The 22,940-nt window shown below is 38.8% G+C and overlaps 1 protein-coding gene across 1 annotated transcript in view; it reads left to right on the plus strand.

The window, feature by feature from the left end:
* LOC132848956 (cadherin-2-like) overlaps positions 1–6,563 on the plus strand; it is a 96,591-nt gene extending 90,028 nt beyond the window's left edge. Inside the window, exon 16 of the mRNA XM_060875067.1 lies at positions 4,896–6,563. Coding sequence (XP_060731050.1) covers positions 4,896–5,102 — 207 coding nt within the window. The 3' untranslated portion in view covers positions 5,103–6,563. The remainder of the gene's footprint in view (positions 1–4,895) is intronic.
* Positions 6,564–22,940: the final 16,377 nt, after the last annotated feature.

The raw sequence follows: 22,940 nt of genomic DNA on the forward strand, positions 1-22,940 counted from the left end.
TGAACAAAAAAAAAAAAAAAAAACCAAAGCAATTTGCTTTTTTTTTTTTTTGCCTTTTTTAAATTGATGACACTGCAAGCACAGGATCCTTCTTTCAAACATATTTTATGTCAAGACATACAGTATAAGTAATGACTTTCTATGCTAGCTGTACTCTATGCTAGTTTGCTTACGTTTGTGGTCAGAAAAGTAAGCTAGGAAATGACTGAAGCGTACGTTTACACAGATACATACTTAATACATTTTACATTCTGTGTGACCGCTCGATCCATCTCCTCTGCTCATAACTGCACTATGTAATGTTTCTAAACAAGCAGGAAGTACATATACTTAAGTTAATAAGACAAGAATTTTAATGAGGTCACAGTCATCAATGGCAGGAGTCCAAGAGAGTAAAATGGGCTGCACTGGGATGTTTTTATTGGAAACGATGGCTTCAAGCCACATGGCAATCATGGGCATTCTCATGCTTGTGTATGCTGAAGAGGGTAGAAATCGCTTTCCTCAGAGTGTGTCCAGGTGAAATAGACTCAGATTTCATGTCTAATAATAATAAAAAAAAAAAAAAAACGACTAGACTTGCAAACCAAATCAAACCTTTACCTATTGCTCTGTAGCAGGGGCGTCACTAGGCCCTTTTTAGGGGGGCTTTAGCCCCCCTAAACTTCTGCCCAGCCCCCCTAAAAAAAATATTAAATTATTTGTTGATCACTTCAGTCCCCTTTAAAAACGCATTTGAAGCGGCGACAAGCTGCGTCATGTTTCGGCTCCTCCCCTGAACTGGGTCTGCGTGGATTCAGCACATTTTTCAATCCGCAGGGACGCCGAGCAGAGCGAACATCAGAGACTCTCTGATGTTTATTTTATTTTGTCAAAAAAGTTCCTTATCTGAGGTTTTTATGTGAGCATAGAAATGCAAACAGTAAAATGTTGTGTTTGTACTGGAAACGTGTGTACGTGTGTTTGTACAGTGAGTAATGAATCAGGAAGTCTTCATTGTCTTCATTCACAACTCAAAATTTTCTAGTGACTGGTCACATCTAAATTTTTCATTTTTTTTTACAGTGAAATACAGGGAATACAATGGAATAGTGGATTGCAATAAGTTAGTAGTATACAACCCTACCCTGGGGGCTGAGCCCCCCCTAAAATGAAAATTCTAGAATCGCCCCTGCTCTGTAGTCTGGTAAAGTGCTCAAACTAGGCTTTTCAAATGACCAGCCATGATACGTGAAGGTGCCTGGGGGATGTGGTAAAAGTGTTGGCCTACCAATTGGATGGTTGTGAGTTCAAATCCCAAATCCACTAAGCTGCCACTGCTGGGCCCCTGAGTAAGGCCCTTAACCCTCAATTGCTCAATCGTATAAAATGAGATAAAATGTAAGTCGCCCCAGATAATGGCGTCTGCCAAATGCCGTAAAAAATGTAATCCCAACGATCTCGTCTCACAACTAAAGTATACTTTTACGATGTTACTTTTGTCTCTGACAGTAACATTAAGTTAATACCTGCACCCTGTAAAGCCAGCTTGACATCCTATCTTGTCTTCCTGAGAAAATGGAGCTCATTCTCTTTTTACGAGAATAACGGAAGCCGAGCGGTGCGAGAGCAGAGTGTATTTATACACCCCTCTCTGCTTTTATGACTAGTTCACAGACACGGTTTACATTTACTTCTTCTACACTTGCCTTATTTTAATGGCCTCCTTCCTCTTTTCATTTTTACTACAGTACCAAGGATTTTGCAGAGCAGAACCAGCCTCTGAGTCCTCTTTACTTCTTTTAGCCTCTTTCTTACCTTTAAATGTGTTTTAAGGTAAGAAGGTCGACTTTCTATACTGTACGTCTTTTAAAGCAGAGGGTCTCCGAGTCGGTGGCGCACATTTCAGTCTCTGCCACGTTGTTCAGTCTTCATGAACAGACGAAGAAAACCACTTTGCTGTTTTATTTAAAGAAACTCTTTCTCAAGGCCCTACAGGGAGAGTTTGTTTCATTTTCTCCACTCTCTTCACCCTGCTTGTAGAGACGGCCTCAGCTTGATATATGGGAGCTTATTTATCTTATCCTTCATCTTTGAAGTGTAGAGCACTTTGCTCGAGAACCTCACTTTCTCTCTCTCTCTCTATGACTATAACTCTAACTTTCTGGCTCTTGTGGCGAGGCAGAGATGAATGGAGAAATGTCTGCCAGTTGCTACGTCTCGCTGCCGATTTTCTCATTACCTGCCCTGCATGGTGGCTCCTTTCTAATTCCGCTGCTCCTCCCTGGTCCGGAGGCCTGGCATAAAAAAAGAGTGGTCAGGTTTAGTAGACACACCATCTTGAATCTGCCTTAAACCTTAAGTGCCAGACAATTGTCGGACTTCTGATGGGGACTTTATGGACCAGAATTCATTTAGGGGTTTCACACCAATGGGTGTCAAAAGTTAATAGTCAACTTGTAATATTTTTTTTTATGCAGTCTGTACAGTTTGAGGTTATATAAACACTTCTATTGTTGAAGAAAGAGGTAGAGATAGTCAATGACCAGACTTGTTCCAGCTGTCTGGAAGGTTACATAAGGTCACTCAAATTATCAACCTTTACAATCGCGGTAAGCAGAAAAGTGTCTTACGCCATACGACATCTTGATTCTTGAGGCAAATGCTGTACCATAGAATGAGATCACATCAAGTGTCATTCCTGTCAGACAGGAACAGGAAGCTACAGGAAGTGACAGTGGGTACAGGCTCAGTCAAAATGGACAGCTGTAGAGAAACATAGCTACATTTCTGTGAATCATTTTCTGAGTATTATATTTCGTTTTTATCAAGTTTGTGGGGTTTTTTTCTTCCTTAGAAGGGTCAGAATAATTTCTCCACTACTCAATTCAGTGTGATTTACTTCGCTCCTTCCCTTTAATTCGCACCTAGCTTGGCTTTTCTCTACCAAAACAACAACAACACCAACAGCCACAACCACAAAAGAACCAATTAGTTGCAGCTTAGAGATTGTTTGGTACAAATTTAGCCCTCAGTGGTGAGAGAACCTACTGCTCTTGGTTAGTTTTTCTTAGTCCAGGAAGAGGTTTCATCTCTGTAGTGAAAGCAGACAATGATCTTGGTGGTTATTTATTTATTAATTTTTTTTTTGTTAGCCGGATCCTGTACTAGCCACAGTTCACCTCAGGTCATTATTAATTCGCATGCTGAGAAAGATGTGCGTCTCGACCTTTCAGTCTGGAAAGTGGAAGTGGGTAAAAAATGCTTTTTCCGCACAGTTTCGCAACTTGACTGTTTACAACAAGCTAATGAGACAATATTAAGGCTCTGGAGGTCACATCACGTAATATCACTGGATTGATCTGCTAGATTGTGCTCCATATTGAGCTGTTTGTTTAGCACTAATGAGTAGACGAGCGGCAGACCTTATTTCAATTCAATTACTAAATCCTTTAGAACTGTACCCTTTAAAGGTTATTGAATAATACACACCTTGTTTAGCTGGAGCTTTTCTTTTTTTTGGTAGCTTTAGCCATCATGTTTAATACGACTCAATCAGCTTTTAACTCCTGCCGAACTTTACTTTCATGACATTACACTTTCTGTAGGTTTTTATACAGGGAAGGTAAAAGTCTGCGCATGGATTTGTCAAATGGATCATGACATCAGAGGGAGTTAAAGGAGAAACAGGAGACTTGACTTGAGTTTTTATGATTCCGCTTTAATAAGAAGCGATGACTTCCTGCTCTCTTCCACAAGAAGTGCAGCTAATAGTGTTATACTGTAGGTTATGTTTACGATTTTAAGAAATGAAATATATCGTCGCTGTCGGACGGAATCCTCGTATCTCCAAAACCGTTATTTTTCAGGAAATTAAAAAAACGGCGTATCTTATCTGCAGTGCACAGGGTTTAGTCCGCGTTACAGTGGATTGTCTTGCGCTAAGTTCCTGTCCTCAGACGAGCACCAGAACTAGCGGGGATCAAGATTTTTTTTTCTTTGAGGCCAGTGTTTTGAAGACATTTACCTCAGAAGACGTGTTGATTCGTTGCGACTCTTCTTGAGGAGAAATATGCCGTGAAGCTCTCCCGCGGAGTGAGGAAGAGGTGGACAGTTGAAGTGTCCAATGGAGTTATGAGATTTGCGCTTAAGCTATTTTCAAGACTTTAGATTGGTTAATAACTTGTAAAAATAACAGACCCACGTGGGGACTGACCAATAGCATCGATATGTGAAAAAATATGAAATTGATTTTATGAAATATGAGATTGATTGAATTATTATTATTATTATTATTATTATTATTATTATTATTATTATTATTATTATTATTATTATGCGAATATTTTTAATGAATTGTTGTATTCCTTATTTTTCCACTACAGCTATTTGTCACGGATAATATTTCTATTTCTTGGTGAATGACGCATTGTTAATTGTCACGTAACAAGGCATTGGGGGATAAGATAAGCAATCGAATCCAAAATGCTATGAAATATTTCGACTCAGTAAACAGGCACAGGTTAGGCAATGTACAAACAGAGCACTGAAGAGCAAGCAGAGGCAACAAGGACAGGGAACTAGGAAACGAGGCAACGAGCTGAATAACTGAAAACCTCTTTTTAATGTAATATTTAGATGATTTTCTGCATCAGACTTCAACTTCAGCAAAGTTTTTTTTTTTTTTTTTTATAATTTATAGAACATATAATTTTATTCTTGGTTCAGTTTGGGTTGCTGCTTAAATGTACAGTCTATCCAATTCCCCATGATCAGCTCCATTCTTATATATAAGAACTTTTGGAACTGACCTAAGGTGAAAAAGTTACAAGGAGGAATGAAGAGATGCATTATTTATGTGTAATTTTTTGTTTTGGGTCAAAGTTGTTTATTTTTTTGTTGTTTTGTCTGCGCAGGGCCTGAAAGCGGCCGACAGCGACCCGACGGCTCCGCCGTACGACTCGCTGCTGGTGTTCGATTACGAGGGCAGCGGTTCGACGGCTGGCTCGCTCAGCTCTATCAGCTCATCCAGCAGCGGCGGAGACCAGGACTACGATTACCTCAACGACTGGGGACCGCGATTCCGCAAACTCGCCGACATGTACGGAGGCTCAGACGAGTGAGACGGAAAGGAAAAACGAGGGAGAAAAAACACACACATGCCTGGCTTTTCTCTACACACACCCCCATTCTGACTGATCTATGAGGACAGCTTCTGTCAACCGATTTTCCCCACGAGAACATACGGATTTAAGCAAAAAAAAACTAAAAAAAAAAAAATGGGACTAAATTAAAAAAATCGACAAAATAAAAAAATCCTAGACTCAGTATTGTAGTGTAGGTTTATGCTTGTTGTGAAGGCTTTTGGCACTGAAGATGATCTGGAGATGAGCAGAAGCGGAGATTGGGAAGAGATGACGTCACTGTTTTTGGAATGTAGGCAACGATACACGCTCAGTTACACTGACTTGAATTTTACAGTACAGAAGCACTGGGATTTAACGTGCCTTTTTGTACATTTGGGGTTTTTTTGGATCTGAAAGTTTAGTTTGTAGTATGTTCAAGGCTTTAATGGTACTGACATTTGAAGTGATTTCAAGAAAAATGTGTTAATTTCTGATTTGCTTCATGACGTTTCTTTTTCCTGGTTTTACCATCCACAAAGAACAGAAGAGTTATTTAACAATTGGCAAAAACAGTGTACAGTACAGATTAAAAAAAAAAAAATTAGATTTTTTTTTCAATTTTAAGTCGAACGTCATGAACGCAGATGGTTGCAGACGGGAGTTTTCAAGAAAAAGTTTTACTTTTCTTTCTGAAGTTGTATTACATTTTACGAAAAAAAAAAACAAACAAACAAAAAAAAAAAACAGTTGTTTTCTTTCTGCTCTCATTCATGTACACTTCATTTGCCTTAGCTGCCATCTGATGCCCTCAGTTTTTACTCTACTGTAAAAATGTGTGTACATATTTCTTTTTTTTCTTCTTTTACTTTTAATGTAGTCGATAAATAAGTGCAAAAACCGTTTCAATCTTGTAAATGTAAAAATAGAAGAAAAAAACTTAATCGGGCTGCGCCATTTTTTTTTTTTTTTTTTTTTTTTTGCATGTTTTTATGTTTTCACAACAATGAAAGCAAAAAAAAAATAAATAAAATAAAAAATTCGAAATTTATGTACGGAGTTCGAAAAACAATTTCAGCTGATGCAAGATATGTGGAAGGTACGATTTTTTTTTTTTGTAAGAAAAAAAACAATAAAAAACAAAAAAATTAAAAATAAATGGTAAAGAAAGTTACTCAACAAAAAAAAAGTAATTAAAAAAAAAGAAAGAAGGAGTAACATTATCAGCACAAGTGTTGAATTTGTACCAAAAAGGGATGAAGGTGATGGTGAGGTTGGAGGGGCGGAAGGGGGTGGAGTTAGGAAAGAGCAGTGGGGGTGTTGATGGTTTTAATGATCGACTTAGCTTTAATAGCAGGAAAGGTTTCTGACACACGCTTTGTGGATAATCTTATGTACTGGAATTTCAATTATTCACCCCCAAACACCTAAATAAAAAAGCTAATTTTGGAGCTAAGATGCCGTTTTGTTCGTTTGCGTGGTTTCTGCTTCGCATAGCAAACGTCAAACACGAATCTTCACGTTCTTACACTGGACGTTCTTACACGTTCTAACACAACTTCTATACTAAAAAGTATGAAAACATCACAATTTGAATTTCAGGCCAGAACATTTTCCAACCAATCAGCATTGAGAATTCAACAATGTTCTGGTATACTATAGATTACTTCCAGTAAAATGTTCTTAGAAATTTGGCCATTTCCCCATAAAATTAGAGAGAAGTAATGATAGAAGTTATTTATAAAACATCTTCACCCTTAAAGAGCTTTTAAGAGGCTTCGGAGTTTCTTTATCAGAGGACAAAATGGCCAAAAGGTGAAGAGGGAGAAGAATTGTATTGTATACAATATTTAAAGGTGCCCTTCCACACAAAACCGTTTTTTTTGTATATGTGTTAGGTCCATATGTGTTTGTGTTGTGTCGTGAATGTGAAAACGAACTGCTACCTCCCCGGTCAGTTCCCACTTAAAAGAAATAAGGGGAGAAATCAGGTCAGTTGGAAAAGCTGGTCACTCTGACGTCAGAGTGACTGAGCTCATTACTATTCATGAGCTCTCCCACTTGAGACCGCGCCCCCAGAATTCGTGTAGCTCAGTGAGTTTCCTATACAGCAAGGATGGCTAAACTTCAACGGGCTTGTGAACAAAGTAACCAAGGCATTATTTCCACAAAAAAAGTTACAGAGTCCATGGTAAACTTCAGACATTACCACAAAAGTAATGAAATACGTGTGGCAGGGCACCTTTAATAATGATAGTGAGTAAATAAGGTGATACAGATTAGATTGTGTATGGATTATTTTTGTGACCAATCATTTTAGAGATAACATCTCCGACACAGCAGAAACAGAAGACAAAGAAGCCTTTATTATCGCCACATATACATTACAGCACAGTGGAATTCTTTTTTTCTTCACATACCCCAACTGAGGAGGTTGGGGTCAGAGTGCAGGGGCAGCTATGAAACAGCGCCCCTGGAGCAGGGAGGGTTGAGGGCCTTGCTCAAGGGCCCAGCAGTGGCAGTTTGGCTGTGCTGGAGTTTGAACCCCGATCCTCCGATCAACAACCCAGAGCCTTAAAAAGTTGCGCCACCACTGCCCACTGAAATTATATATATACTGTATATATTCTGCCGCTATGTCATTTAGAGATACACTAACATCTCAGACGCAGAGCCAGAATGCCACAGCGGCAGAAATGATATAATTTGGCTCTATGAGATTTCTGTGCTGTGTCGGTGATGTTTACATTTACGTTACATTTCAGATGTTAGCACATCTCTAACAGCCATGAACGTAATCCCTACACGATATAGTCTCAAATATTTAAACATAGATACAAAGTGAAGGTTTATAATAGACCAGATTTTAAAAGCGTGCCTTTTCTGTTGGACAAACCAATCACAGTATTCAAAAGAATGCATCATACTTAGTATGGTACCAGGTTTTAGCCCCGCCTCCTCTCTAATGTATTTATGTATTATGTATGTATTTTTCTTAGTCAGAGTTGCTCTGAGATTCGGTCCTAAATCACTCTTAAGCTCTTAAGATTCCTATTTTGACGCTAAATTATGAGCTCGCTGAGATCATTCTTAGAATCTTTATGAATACAGGCCCTGAATTCTCAGTCATCCAGATGGTTACTGAGGAATTCTGAGAAAAGTTGACTCATTTTCCTCCAACATTTGGTGAAGCTGTGGGGGTTCTTTGCTTTGTTGGGGTTCTCACTGTTAAGGACTCAGTCGTCAGCTTCGTTTTATCATTTTGTTCTGTGACTCAGCCCTTCAAATAACTGAAGGTCGTGGAAACTGCTGTTCTTACAGACCTTTTGGTCACAGCATGTTCCACTTGAGGCCACTGACTCATGGGAGGTTTTAGAGGGCTCCTCTTAGATCCGAGCTGGAAATAACAAAAGCAGTCATCAAAAGAGAGCCAGAGCCACAAGTAGTGCAAATACACTTTCAAACAAGGATATAAATAACTGAAGAATAAAGAAACTGGGTGCTTCTAGAAAAGAAGAAGAAGGGGAAAAAAAGAAGAAGAAGAAGGAAAATCACTTCCCAAACACAAGAGAGAGGAATTAACCTAATGTTTGAATGTGCTGTTATAGAAGAACAGTCAAGATCTTCTAACCAATCAGCACTGAAAATTCAACAGTGATGCTGATGATGATCTCATCAGGAATAGAAATAAGGGTTTGGTTTGGCCAGAGGATACAGTAATGTGCCTTAATCTGAGTGCAGTAGTGGTTGAATAGTCAATACTACAAAAAAAAGTAAAGATACATACAGCATTTATTGCCTTTAGCATCTGATAGATTTCCAGATTTTAATCTCTTCTGTCAAATATGGAACATCACCACCAGTTTGGTGTTGTAGGTTTGGAGCGCTATTACCATCTACAATAACCACTCATCTTATCCCAGTCCTAATTCTAAGATTCTTGGTGTACACAACGAAGGTTCTTTTAACCACTTGTGGTATTTAATTAGTCCTCTTTCATTTCCATTAAAGGACAATGATGTAGATGATGCAGAACTTTGTATTCAAGAAGAATGAGCTTTTTTTTAAAGGAAGTCGATTCTCCACTCATTTACCAACTTAACCACCTGCAGTAAGTGAAATATTAACATTGGGTTCTCTCATGCATTTAATTTGCTGTCAGCAGGCGCGGCTTATGGACCGGTGGCTTTATTCCATCCTACTCAAGCTTTTAAATAGATGTCAAGCAGTTATGTAATCGTTAGGCCATTAAGAACGATGTAATTACTGTGTTTTGCTTGCTATTTCTGTTGTGAAATGACGGTGTCTACTGGCAACTGTATGATATATAAAATCCACGTATCATAAAATTTACATAACGTAAAATTTTTGACTAGCATTAACCAGATGCTAACGTTACACCATGATCCATAGTTATGTCCAAAAAAAAAAGTCTTATGTCTTTTTTGTCAGACATATTAAAGTACCGGTAAGGTCTTCTTATCTTCTAGCTTGTTAGAAAGCTGGGGTCAGAGTGTAGTCTCAGCCATTATATGGTACCCCTGGGGCTAGAGAGGGTTCATGGCCTTGCTCAAGGTTCTGATAATGGCAGCTTGGCGGATCAAGGGCTTAAAATCCTGACTTTCTGATTAGTAACCCAGAGCCTTAACTACTGAGGCATTACTGCCAGAATGTAGCTCTGTGTCTGGCTGGATTTGAACCATCAACCATTCAGTTAACAGCCGAACGAATCACAGAACAGAGACTACCAACAGACTTAATACACATGAACACAAACACAGTCCTATTCTGTAATACCTGATGTTTTAGGAAGGTGGGAATAAACCACAGAACCCAAAGAAAAAGGAAACCTACCGTACATGGATACAAGTTTATGATACATGTCACGTGCCTCGAGACAGCAACTCTAACCGTCTATGCCACTTTCACTATTAAGTACTATTAATATAAACACTTTGGTTACACACAGGTAGTAAACAGAAGTATAAAAATCAGCTTTTAAAGATTATAACACGATTACAGCCTTTTAAATAGACTTAAAACCGAATCATGATTCAGTGTATTTTTTTTTATTAGCTTCGGATTCTCACATACTCTGCACTTTAAAGTTTGAAGTTTCATTTCTTTGTGTACTTTTGTTTTAAAAAACCACACTGTGTATAAAAAAAAGAGGATGTGACCCCTGTATCTGTATAAATATCTCCTAAAGCCGAAACTAACCTTTTGACCTGACCAAAAAATATTCAACAAGTTTCGGAAGTCTGATATGTCAGTCATGTTTATGTTGACCTAACCTTGTACAACCCTAAATAGTAACCGCATGTCTTTTTTTTTTTAGATAGTCGGAAATTACGCAGTACGAGCCTAACCACAGTGTAATGGTCTTTCAGCACTAAAAAAGTAAATTTCCATTCTGGATGATTTTCAGACTCCCTCAGCAGTTCTCACTCTCCCACGCCACTGTGCCACGGGATGGACTTCCTGGACTGCACATCATAATTTAGCTAAAAGCCAGACAGCGGCGAATCAGTGCTGTGCTGATTACACAAAAGAAGGCTTGTATTATGATGTGTGTGTGTTAAGAAATGCAGGACACGGGTACTTCTTTCCCGTCTGCTCATTCCACTGTTAGGCCATTCATACAGATCGCTGCAAGGCAGAGCTGACAAATCAGATGGATATAACTCATGAAAGATCCGGACAGTGGGGGGCACGGTGGCTTAGTGGTTAGCACGTTCGCCTCACACCTCCAGGGTTGGGGGTTTGATTCCCGCCTCCACCTTGTGTGTGTGGAGTTTGCATGTTCTCCCCGTGCCTCGGGGGTTTCCTCCGGGTACTCCGGTTTCCTCCCCCGGTCCAAAGACATGCATGGTAGGTTGATTGGCATCTCTGGAAAATTGTCCGTAGTGTGTGATTGCGTGAGTGAATGATTGTGTGTGTGTGTGCCCTGTGATGGGTTGGCACTCCGTCCAGGGTGTATCCTGCCTTGATGCCCGATGACGCCTGAGATAGGCACAGGCTCCCCGTGACCCGAGGAAGTTCGGATAAGCAGTAGAAGATGAATGAATGAATGAAATATCCGGAGAGCTAATATCTGTTATCGATTTCACTTGGAGCCGATTCTAAGGCGTCAGATTAAGGACAAGTTATTTTCTTTACGCCGGTTTTGCTCTTGAGAACGGTATTCTGTGGGTCTAGTTGTATATTTATCTTTTGAGTAATGCCACGATGGCTGAACAATTGGTTATGAAGCATGTTTAAGGGTTGTGCAAATATTTGAACCCCTTCAATAGACTATAACTTGTATGACTTCAAGTCCTTCATGGAAGTTCATATGTAAACAAATCTGAAGATGTAAATATTATATTATAATGTTTTTTTTTTGATAGAAGCAAATCAATGGAAACAAAAATGGTGTAAATTGCTCCGTTAACTTGCAAAAGCAAAAGCAAAACAACTAACTGTTACAACATTTAAACGCAAGCGGGCAAGAAAAATCAATAATGTAGAGTTTACAAGCCTGATATTGATTCATTTCCTATAAAGTGCATCCCAATACACTTAGATGACTCTGTTTCATTATGTATGAATTCATAAAGGCTCACGTTGCAATTAAGGTTTGCTCTTCATTAGTTTGTGATTAGTACATGCCTTAATTGATAAATAATTAAAAGTATTGGTATTGGTTCCTCTCTAGGTTTTTTCCTCATGCCATCTAATGGAGTTTTTCCTTGCCACAATCGCCTCAGATTTGCTCATTAGGAATAAATAGGAATAAATTCAGATAAATGTACTGTATAGAAACATAGTATTTTCTGTAAAGCTGCTTTGAAACAATATATTATTAGAAAATCTAATTGATTTGAATGATCAATGTACCGTTATTGTAAAGTGTTCTCTTATTAAAGAAGCATACTTTGTATTTGTTTATAGTTACGGATATGTACAGCTTTACCTTTGACTTTTTCTAAGCGCTAAACATTACACACCAAAATGAATCAGCGTCTGAGCAAACAGAACGGAGAATTCAGCAGCAGGTTGTACCACCGTGCTGCAGAATTCTTCTTCTTCTTCTACATTATGACTTTGATAGACATGATATTTAATAAGTGAGATATTACTTCGGGTCACAAAAGTACATCTTTAGATACTTGCCAGTCTCAACTCTTTCCAGGTTACTTATGTTTGGAAATAAATGTCAAGTGGATTTTTCACCCGATTATTATTACATCGCGGTTGCTAACTACAACTTTTCAGGATCACGATGACTCCTTGTTTCCGATGAATGAGCTAAGCATCTAAAAATGCACTGTATGGATATTGACAGATGTAGAAGAGACCATGTGTGTAACTGCATGAAGCCCCATGACAAATATCAAACATCTTGTGTTGTGGAATTCCTCTAAATCTGTAAGTGTATGCCATGTAAAAAATTAACACTTTACCTGTTAGACATTCATTCATTCATTCATTCATTTTCTACCGCTTATTCGAACTACCTCGGGTCACGGGGAGCCTGTGCCTATCTCAGGCGTCATCGGGCATCAAGGCAGGATACACCCTGGACGGAATGCCAACCCATCACAGGGCACACACATTCTCATTCACTCAATCACACACTACGGACATTTTTCCAGAGATGCCAGTCAACCTACCATGCATGTCTTTGGACCGGGGGAGGAAACCGGAGTACCCGGAGGAAACCCCCGAGGCACGGGGAGAACATGCAAACTCCACACACACAAGGTGGAGGCGGGAATCGAACCCCCAACCCTGGAGGTGTGAGGTGAACGTGCTAACCACTAAGCCACCGTGCCCTCCACCTATTAGGCAGTAAAACGAAAAAAGGTAGCATAGTATAGAAGGAGAGAGGGAGCCAGTGGTGAGAATAATTAGGAATGAATTAATGATTAATCCTCTTATATCAACAACCCGGTCTCTACGTTACTTAATGCTTTCCTATGTTACCCATAATGCTGTTTGAATACCTGCTGATAGCTCTACCTAGAGACTGATGCGGCGGTGCTTTAGTTATGTAGTCTACTCAGCTCCTGAAACTTTTCATCTGTTAACTCTGTTCAAACATTTCGGTTTCCAAAACATCAGCTTTTGTACTGATTCCACCATCAACCGTCGTTGATCTCACAGATTTCAAATTAGCCAGGTTGTATCTAAGAGCTGGGATTTTGAGGGCAACATTTGTTTTTAGGGACCAAGAAAGATTTTTGTATTATTGTTGTCTATCAAACACCATTGTAACTGTATTAAAACACCAACCACTACCATTCAGCAAATGCAATTGTCCAGGGAGACTTACATTTTTTTACAACTGAGCAATATAGGGTTGAGGACCTTGCTCAGGGATACAGCAGTGGTAGCTTGGTGGACTTGGGATTCAAACTCACAACATTCCAATTGTTAATGCAACACCTTAACCCCTAGGCTAACACGTCCTCTTATAACTATCACTCTCTTAGGAATAACACAAATACAGCGTCAAGGAACAAATTCACGGTAAAAACATTAAACGCTTGACCAATTTCAATATAAACATATTTAATTCGAGGATAAAGTTAAGCTTTTATCCACTGAGTATGTTGATGCACAGTGTACTACGTGCTATAAATCACAATGAGTGACATTCTAACCTAACTCCAGTCGGCATATGCCTTCATATTCCACTTTTAATCTGACACAACATCCTCGTAAGGTATCGAGTAAGGCACAGCATGTTTAACAAGCTAAAGTAAACGGTCTTCATACCGTCACTCAGTCTGCATTCAGATGACGAGCGACGCGATCCCTTTTTCGGCTAAGCCGTCGTTTACGTACAGAGAGTTTTATGGGAATTTACTTCTTGTAATTTACATTTAATCCAACATAAATTCAACCCTGTGTTTGCTGTTTTTCCCTTTCTGTAACTCTGAGAGAAAAACCACTGAGACAAATGTGGAAGAAAAAGTCTCATACTTCTAAAATTCTTAGCACTGAATATTTAAAAATGCCACATTTTTACATATATGAGACAATTCAATTCAAGTTTATTTGTATAGCGCTTTTTACAACTGACATTGTCTCAAAGCAGCTTTACAGACCATAAACATAGAACAAAAGGTTAATATAAAGAATAATATAAATATTAATAGAATGCAAAATTGAAGATTAATATTAGATATATTTAGTTCACAATGTGTATGTATTTAGCCCCAGTGAGCAAGTCTGAGGTGACTCAGGCAGCAGTGGCAAGGAAAAACTCCCTTAGATGGTAAGGAAGAAACCTTGAGAGGAACCAGACTCAAAGGGGAACCCATCCTCATATGGGTGACACCGGAGGGTGTGATTATAAATATACAGTCTGACAAATGTTGTATTGATGCAAAAGATCACATGGAGTTCACAACTCCTCTTTAGTATCACAGAGTCCAACTGGAGCTTGTAGATCTCTAGATGCCTCGGGATTCTCAGAGTCTGCCTCATCTCAGTAGAGGTCCAAAATCTTCTTGGCAGGGAAGACGATCGGAGCTGGTACAAGACACATAACATAACCATGATATGCTTATGATGCTGTCCTTGTCTTTCCCTTCAACCACTACATGAGGATTTAATATTCATACTGTGCTTTTTTGCTATTCAGAATTTTACAAGCAGGTACAGGGGAAAAATATTAATAATTTGTTTCTCTTGGTAGAAGGTGTTATCTCAGGTATTTTTACATTAAATCCAGAATGATGGTGAAGCCTGAATTCTAGCAAAGTAGCTATTTTGAGTTTACCTGTAGGAATGATTCCATGTTATTTTATATAAGTTATAAAACTGATAAAAATATGTAAGTTTCTAACAGCATGCTAACCGAACATCAAGAACCTTAAATAATAATAAAAAAAAAAATATAATTTACTTTCGTCATTTATAATTTGGGTAACAGGTTTATATGTTCAATTAAAAATGAGAGAAGAAACTGGTGGTACATCTCAAGTTCTCTAGGTTGTGAATCAGTATAGAAACATAAAACTGGTGGTCTTGAGCATAACAGTCAAAGCCAATACCGTGTTTGTAAATAGTTTTGCCCAGAGAGAATATCATTCATTCATTCATTCATTCATCTTCTACCGCTTATCCGAACTACCTCGGGTCACGGGTAGCCTGTGCCTCTCAGGCGTCATCGGGCATCAAGGCAGGATACACCCTGGACGGAGTGCCAACCCATCGCAGGGCACACACACACTCTCATTCACTCACGCAATCACACACTACGGACAATTTTCCAGAGATGCCAATCAACCTACCATGCATGTCTTTGGACCCGGGGGAGGAAACCGGAGTACCCGGGGGAAACCCCCAAGGCACGGGGAGAACATGCAAACTCCACACATGCAAGGTGGAGGCGGGAATCGTGCCCCGTGCCACTGTGCTCCCCAGAGAGAATATATATAAGAAAAAGAAACAGGGCCTAAAACAGAACCTTGTGGCACACCAAACTTTACTTAGGAGAAGACACCTTTTACATTTATAAACAGATAAAAATCAGTCATATAAGACTTAAGCCAGGAGAAGGTGGTGCCCTTAACTCCAATATTTTCTGGTCCAATATTCTGAAGAATATTATGATCAATAGTGCACCGAGATCATGCAGCGTAAGCAATGAGACACAACCCTGATCAGAGGCCAGTAGTTTACCACTTTATCATTTACCACTTTAACCAGCGCTGTTTCTGTGTCTATGATGAGGCCAAAATCCTGACTGATACGTTTCATAAATGTCATTTTACTTCAAGTAGGATTATAGACAAGAAAGTTGATTAAAAAAAAAAAACAACGACACTTAAATGTCATTAAACTCGATCTAAAGTCAAATAAAGCTAAAGTAATCATTTCAGAACAAGAAAAACAATAATAAGCTACTAGATGAGGAGATGCTTACCAAAAGTATGACGTAATTTCCAGTAAGGGAAGAAAGTAAGAATAGGTGCTGTCTGGATTTTCAGGTGTATTGTAGGAATTTTTGGGAACAAACGTTCTCTAAATTTGAGAAAACATCAGCCCTTAAAACGGCCGACTCCATGATTAGTGCCCTGAAATACTACTGAACCAGCTGATTGAGACACAACCCTTACCTTTCTCCTTTCTGCAATATTCAAGTACTGTAACTGAGTACATTCATTGTATTTCTAATGAACAAAGTTGCAAGACTTGAAATATTTACACATTAATCTTGAAACCTAAGATTTTTTAAAGCATGGTGGAAGACCGGAATAAAATGCTGTGTAAGCACCATACAGTTTTTATTAATGTTTAATAAGGGTTATTTATCTGAAACATGCGTTCTACTTTTCCTTCACATAAGCAATTGTAACTGTAATATCAGTGATAAAAAATTAGCTCCATGGTCGAGTCTACAAAGCAGTATGTCTGGATTTCCTTTGTTTTACAATCCAAACGATCATTTAATCCCTCTCTTGAGTCACTCATAAACCTAAACCTACACATATGGAAAATATCATCTCTGAACTCACACAGCGGTTCAGGGAAAGATGAGAAATATTAAATCAGCTCACTCAGTTTATGCTTAAGCTTTATTTGTAAATGTTTGTTTAAACATGCATTTCTACGTCTTACTGCTGCCATTTGCTCTGTAACACAATATTCCAATAATGCCTCAGAGGAAAATGTACAAAACTAGAAACTTTCATTTTGAGATCTGTATTCAGAGTAAGACTGGAGATGCCCCAGGTGACACATGCATCATGTTTCCTACATTCTTATTAAACAAACTCAAATCAGGGCATTTAAGACATCTCTATTATGCTAGTAGTAATATTCAAGAGAGGTTTACTGTCATGTTATTGTCATAGAATACTTTAAGCATCTACGGTATATACAATGGAATTTAGTAGAATAAATAACTATGAACAGTGTATGCAGTCATAAAGTGGCCTAATACTATAAATTATTAGCATAATATGGCACGTAAAATAAAGTAGTTCTGTAGTGGGAGATATTGCATGTATAGTGTGGTCAGAAAATATCAGTACAACTGTCAGATTGCATGTAAGGGATAGTAGATGAAGTGCATGGTAGATGTAGTGGAGTTGTGCTAGTGTTGATATTACTAGTGGAGTTCAACATTCCGGTGGCTGGAAAAAAGAAGCTAATGCCCACTCTGTTGATACTGCAATACCGTCTGCCTGATAAACCACTCACTCACTGACTCACTCACTCACTCATTTTCTACCGCTTAACCGAACTACCTCGGGTCACGGGGAGCCTGTGCCGATCTCAGGCGTCATCGGGTATCAAGGCAGGATACACCCTGGACGGAGTGCCAACCCATCACAGGGCACACACACACACACTCATTCACTCACGCAATCACACACTACGGACAATTTTCCAGAGATGCCAATCAACCTACCATGCATGTCTTTGGACCGGGGTAGGAAACTGGAGTACCCGGAGGAAACCCCCAAGGCACAGGGAGAACATGCAAACTCCACACACACAAGGCGGAGGCGGGAATCGAACCCCGACCCTGGAGGTGTGAGGCGAACGTGCTAACCACTAAGCCACCGTGCACCGTGCACTTGGGGGTTTCTTTCGGGGGACTCCGGTTTCCTTCAGCAGCCCAAAGACATGCGCTGTAGGCCGACTGGCATATCTAAATTGTCTGTAGTGTGTGAAAGGGTGTGTGGGTGTGTGTGCAGTTGTGCTCTGTGATAGACTGGCATAATATCTTGTGCCTCAAGTCTCCTGGAATAGAGTCCAGGTTCCCAGTTGGATAAGTGGTGTACTGTAGAGATGGATGGATGGATGAATGGAAGAAAAGGATGGAACACCTTCCACATTTTTTTTTTCTCTGACGGAGCCCTTTCTATTTTTTGCAACACCATTTTGCAACATTTCATAAACAAAGGAAAGCTAAGTGAATAATATGATACTCCAAACGGAAATCCATTTCCTCCAGCGGCTTGTTTGTTAAGACCCCGAAAAATGCTGAGCAAAGAGAACATAACTTTTTTTTTTGCTTGTAGCTGTCATTTTTAATTCATTCAGCTATAATCTCTACTACTTCCCACAGTTCTGCCTCTTCATTTCTCTTTTTTGTCCTCTTTACCTCACTGATTAACAGTGTCTTAGTTTGACAGTGTGTATTTGTTTATGTAAAAGTGCAAAGACAGGCTAGATTCAGATTCAGCTTATATACAGCCATTAACCATAACATTAAAGCCACTGACAGGTGAAGTGAATAAAATTGATTATCAAGAAACGTTGGTGCTTCTCAATGAGTGAGATAAATTAAACAGTGCAATTAAACAGTTACTTCAAGTTGATGTGCTGGAAGCAGGAAAAATTGGTAAGTGTAAGGAGTGACTTAGACTAGGGCCAAATTGTTGTGGCTAGACAAAAGGGTATCTCCAAAGCATCTCCAAAACAACAGGTCTTCTGGGTGGTCCCTGTATGCAGTGGTTAGTATCTACCAAAAGTGGTATATGGATGAACAAACGATGATCCACTGACAGGGTCATGGTTGCCCGAGGCTCATTGATGTGCATCGATGGTCTGGTCCCTCATCAGAGCTACTGTGGTACAAATCTCTGAGAATGCTTTTTTCTAACATATGAAGGAAAGGGTTCATGTCTTCATGTAAGAGATGGACTATGGGAGGAAGGCAAGATAGCGAAGGGAGTGTGAAGCTCTGGGCAATGTTCTGGAAACTCTTGGGTTCCTGCATTCACATTTATGTTACTTTGACATGTACCACCTACGTAACCATTGTTGCAGACTAACTACACTCCTTCATGGCAATGACGCTCCCTAGTTGCAGTCACAGAATGATGTACCCTGTGAACTTCACACTGAAAAAATTGTTCAGAAATAGTCTGAGAAACATGCCAGAGGTGTTGACTTGGCCTCCAAAGTCCCCAGACCTCAATCTGATCAAGTCTGGCTTGTCTTGTCAAACAAGTCCGGTCCATGGGGGCCTCACCTCACAACTTAAAAATTTAACAGATCTGCTGATAAAGTGAAAAAGTCCATTAAATGTTCATTGACTTTTCCAAAAATCTGTAATATTAATATAATTTTGGTACACAAGAGAGGCTTAAAGGAAGTCAGACCTAAACAGGAAACGGGTAGCTTTCCACACACACGGTTACATATACTGAATTACAAATCACACACTGCTGTCTGTCACTTGTCCTGACATCGCTTAATCAGCCAGAAGCATTTAATGCTAATTTCTCATCAGCGATGACAGCGTAATGATGTGGACCCGTCGATTTTACTGAAGGACGGATGAGAAGCACTTCAGATGACAGGCTAATAAGTATTTAGGTCTGATTGTGATCTTGATGACTGTATAGTGAGTGAACAAGAGGGGATATATCAGTTTGTCTGAGACCCAAACCCGCCTTTTATGAAGAACAGGCATACACAATGTGTGTGTGAGTGTGTGTGTGTGTGTGTGTGTGTGTGGGTGTGGGTGTGTGTGTGTGTTGGATTCTCCATTGTAACTGGCCAAACATTTCTAATTAGGTCTCATGTTTATATTAACAATTGATCCACAGGGTCTTGAATGGTTAATGCTACATGCAAGATATGTTGTCGGTGTAAACGTTTGAACAGAACAATCAGTATAAACTGTAATTTATTGTGTTTTATTTAGCTTAAAATTTTTTTAGTTGTTTTTATTTAACAAAAAAATTAGACCTTTAAATAAAAATAATAACAATTTACACTGATTATCCTGATCAATTTAGCTTTCAGTGAATCAGATAGATAGATAGATAGATAGATAGATAGATAGATAGATAGATAGATAGATAGATAGATAGATAGATAGATCATCCAGGTAACCACACACAGAGTTAGGAATTGCGTGTGTAAACATTTTAATTGGTTTATTTGTGTGAATTTAAGTTTTACCATGTCTTATGGACTAGATGTAAAAATCTGTGATTTGAAATAGTTTAATGAGGGCAGAACTACAGAACTTCGTAAAAACAACTTCCTGTCTGCCTGGTAGTGTTTTAATTAACTTATTAACTGAGTGATAGAGAGGGATAGAGAGAGAGAGAGAGAGAGAGAGAGAGAGAGAGAGAGAGAGAACCTGAAGGAACTAACTTGTTTACTAGACACAACAACATAAAACCTATTTATAAATGGCTACAACTTATGAGCTATCAGATAGACAGACAGATAGATAGATAGATAGATAGATAGATAGATAGATAGATAGATAGATAGATAGATAGATAGATAGATAGATAGATGTTTTCTACCACATGAAAGTCATCAGGAAAAAAGTTTACATTTTCTGGTTAGCTGTTGTATACAATGAATTAAACACTTCTAGGAAAATAATCAACTTTTGGATGGAAAGATTAACTCCACTAACTCCAGGTCATTGATTATTATCCTCTAATTCTCAAGCCCTCAGTGACCCACAGAGGTTATGGGAGAAAGCTGCGAGCTTCTTGTAACAAGACTCGATCAGATCATTCCACCCCCGGTTGCCTTCCTCACCTCCCCCTCTCTCATTCCTCAAGCTGATGCCTCATTGATTTCAGTTTTGTCTGGCATTACCGGTGCACACATGAGATGATGGTGTTCAATATCAGATGGAGCAGAGGAGTGAAAGTTTGAGACCTGAACCTCGAAACAATGTGTGGAGGGAGAGCAAAAGCACTAAAACTTCAATTTATAGATCCTGTAGCTGCAATTCACACTTCAGAGGACGGACTTATAGTTTTATCCCGCTCATCGAGTAAATCCAGTCTCATCCACTTAATACTAACGCTTAGTTAAAGTAAAATCAAACAGTAAATTAGAGCCGAATTAAATATTAATGCCATAAAACAGAGGAGATGTAAATCTAAATGCTTTGATTTGTTTGTGCATTAATTATTAACAAAAGCTCAATTTCGCTCCTGATTCGAGAGCAAGGTTCATTTTCGTTCTGATCGGCAGAATGTAACTCAAGAGGCTTTCAAAGATCAATGCTCTCGCTAATTTTACAATATGTACACACATTCTTTTCGGTGTTTCATTAATCCCTCACTCTCATCACTGTCTCATGTGGAAAGCACACGCATTTTATTTGAACTTTAACCATGTGGTACAGTGACATATCGATCTTTTTTTTTTTTTTTTGCAGAGAAACAAATATAAATCGTTTTCCATCCGTGCACCGTGCGTGAAGAGACAAATGCATGAGTGCCTTTTTACCTCTCTTTAGAAAATGTCTGGATTACGATTGAACTATTGCTTGTGCCATATTGATTTTTTTTTTTTTTTTTTTTTTTACTTTCAGCTCCTGATTTACCTTTTAAAAATTCTGCTGAATGATTAAATCACCTAGAGAGGCTTAAAAACTGTGACAAACTGACCACTAAGTGTTGCATTCGAGTGTAGACAAAGTGTTTACACATAAATAACTATTGCATCACCTCATTATAGTGTCATTGGCTCCTGTATGTGAAGGACCCAACAATTAAACATGGGTCTTGTTTTAATCGGCTGTTAAAAAACGACAACAAAAAAGCATTACTGCACACCGTTACACCACTGATTATTGTGATACTGTGTTAAATATCGGTTTATATATTGTCAGAGTTCAAGCCCAAGCACAGCCAAGCTACCACTTTTGGGCCCTTGAGCAAGGCCCTTACTTAACCCTCTCTGCTCCAGGGGTGCAGTATCATGTTTGTGCTCTGAGCCCAACCTTTAAAGTTGGGATGTGCAAAAAAGAAATTTAACTGTGTTTTAATGTATATATGACAAAATAAAGGCTTCTTTGTTTCTATCTAGGTTTATTAAAGTGGACACAATGGGGTTCAGTGAATCCAAGTTAGATGTTCCTTTTAGAATCTTTTAGGTCTTGTTCTTCCTCTTCTTCTTACAGTATATATAAAATTCTGTAAGAAAATACAACAAATTCAAGTACAGAACATTTCACACCGTTATCTAGAGATCTTTGAATTATAGAACCACTCTAAAATAAATCGCTTTGCTTTCCAAGGGTTCTACAGTACATATGGAAATGCTCTACAGTTTTAGAGTAGAACCAAAAAGGGCACCGATGCCACAGCAGAATCCTTTTTGGTTTCTTAAAGAATGTTTTCTGTAAATGGTTCTTAAAAGATAAGATTTTATAGTCTAAATAACCTTTTTCCACACCAAAGAACCTTTTGTGTAATTCCATGGATGTTAAAGGTTCTTCAGAGAACCATGAAAAAGAACCATTTAAGAAGCTTTCTTTTTAAGTGTATTGGCACTCAGTAAACCCACAAACATCACATGAACAAATGACCAAATTTCTTCCCTTGAGATACACCACAGAGCTTCCCTGCAGCCCCTTCTGTTGCTGCTTATTTCTTTAATGTCAGTTTTGTTTTCAGTAAGTTAACAGCGAGCTCAGTTGACTCATACAACGCCACACCATAACACTGTCTCCAGCATGTCTGACAGATGATGTTTTATGTTTTTGATCGTGAGTCTTTACTTTCATTTTTATTTATTATGTACCAGACTATCCACTGATGTCCCACAGGGCTAAGTACACGGTCCTATCCTTTTCTCCCTGTATACATGGGTTCTCTTACCACTGCTATGCTGATGGCACTGCTTGACTGATGCCACCATCTCTCAGGGTATGAGGTAGACATACAAGACTCATATCTGTTCTGTCATCTGACCCACACCTTTGAATTTGAATTTCAATCTTAACCACTAAGATTAGATTTTTAGATTAGATTCAATTTTATTGTCATTACACATGTACAAAGTACAAAGCTACCACTGTCCACTATCTCCATACTCTCTTCCCATCATTCCACTACA

The sequence above is a fragment of the Tachysurus vachellii genome, chromosome 7, assembly GCF_030014155.1.
Source record: "Tachysurus vachellii isolate PV-2020 chromosome 7, HZAU_Pvac_v1, whole genome shotgun sequence".
Taxonomy (NCBI): Eukaryota; Metazoa; Chordata; class Actinopteri; order Siluriformes; family Bagridae; genus Tachysurus; species Tachysurus vachellii.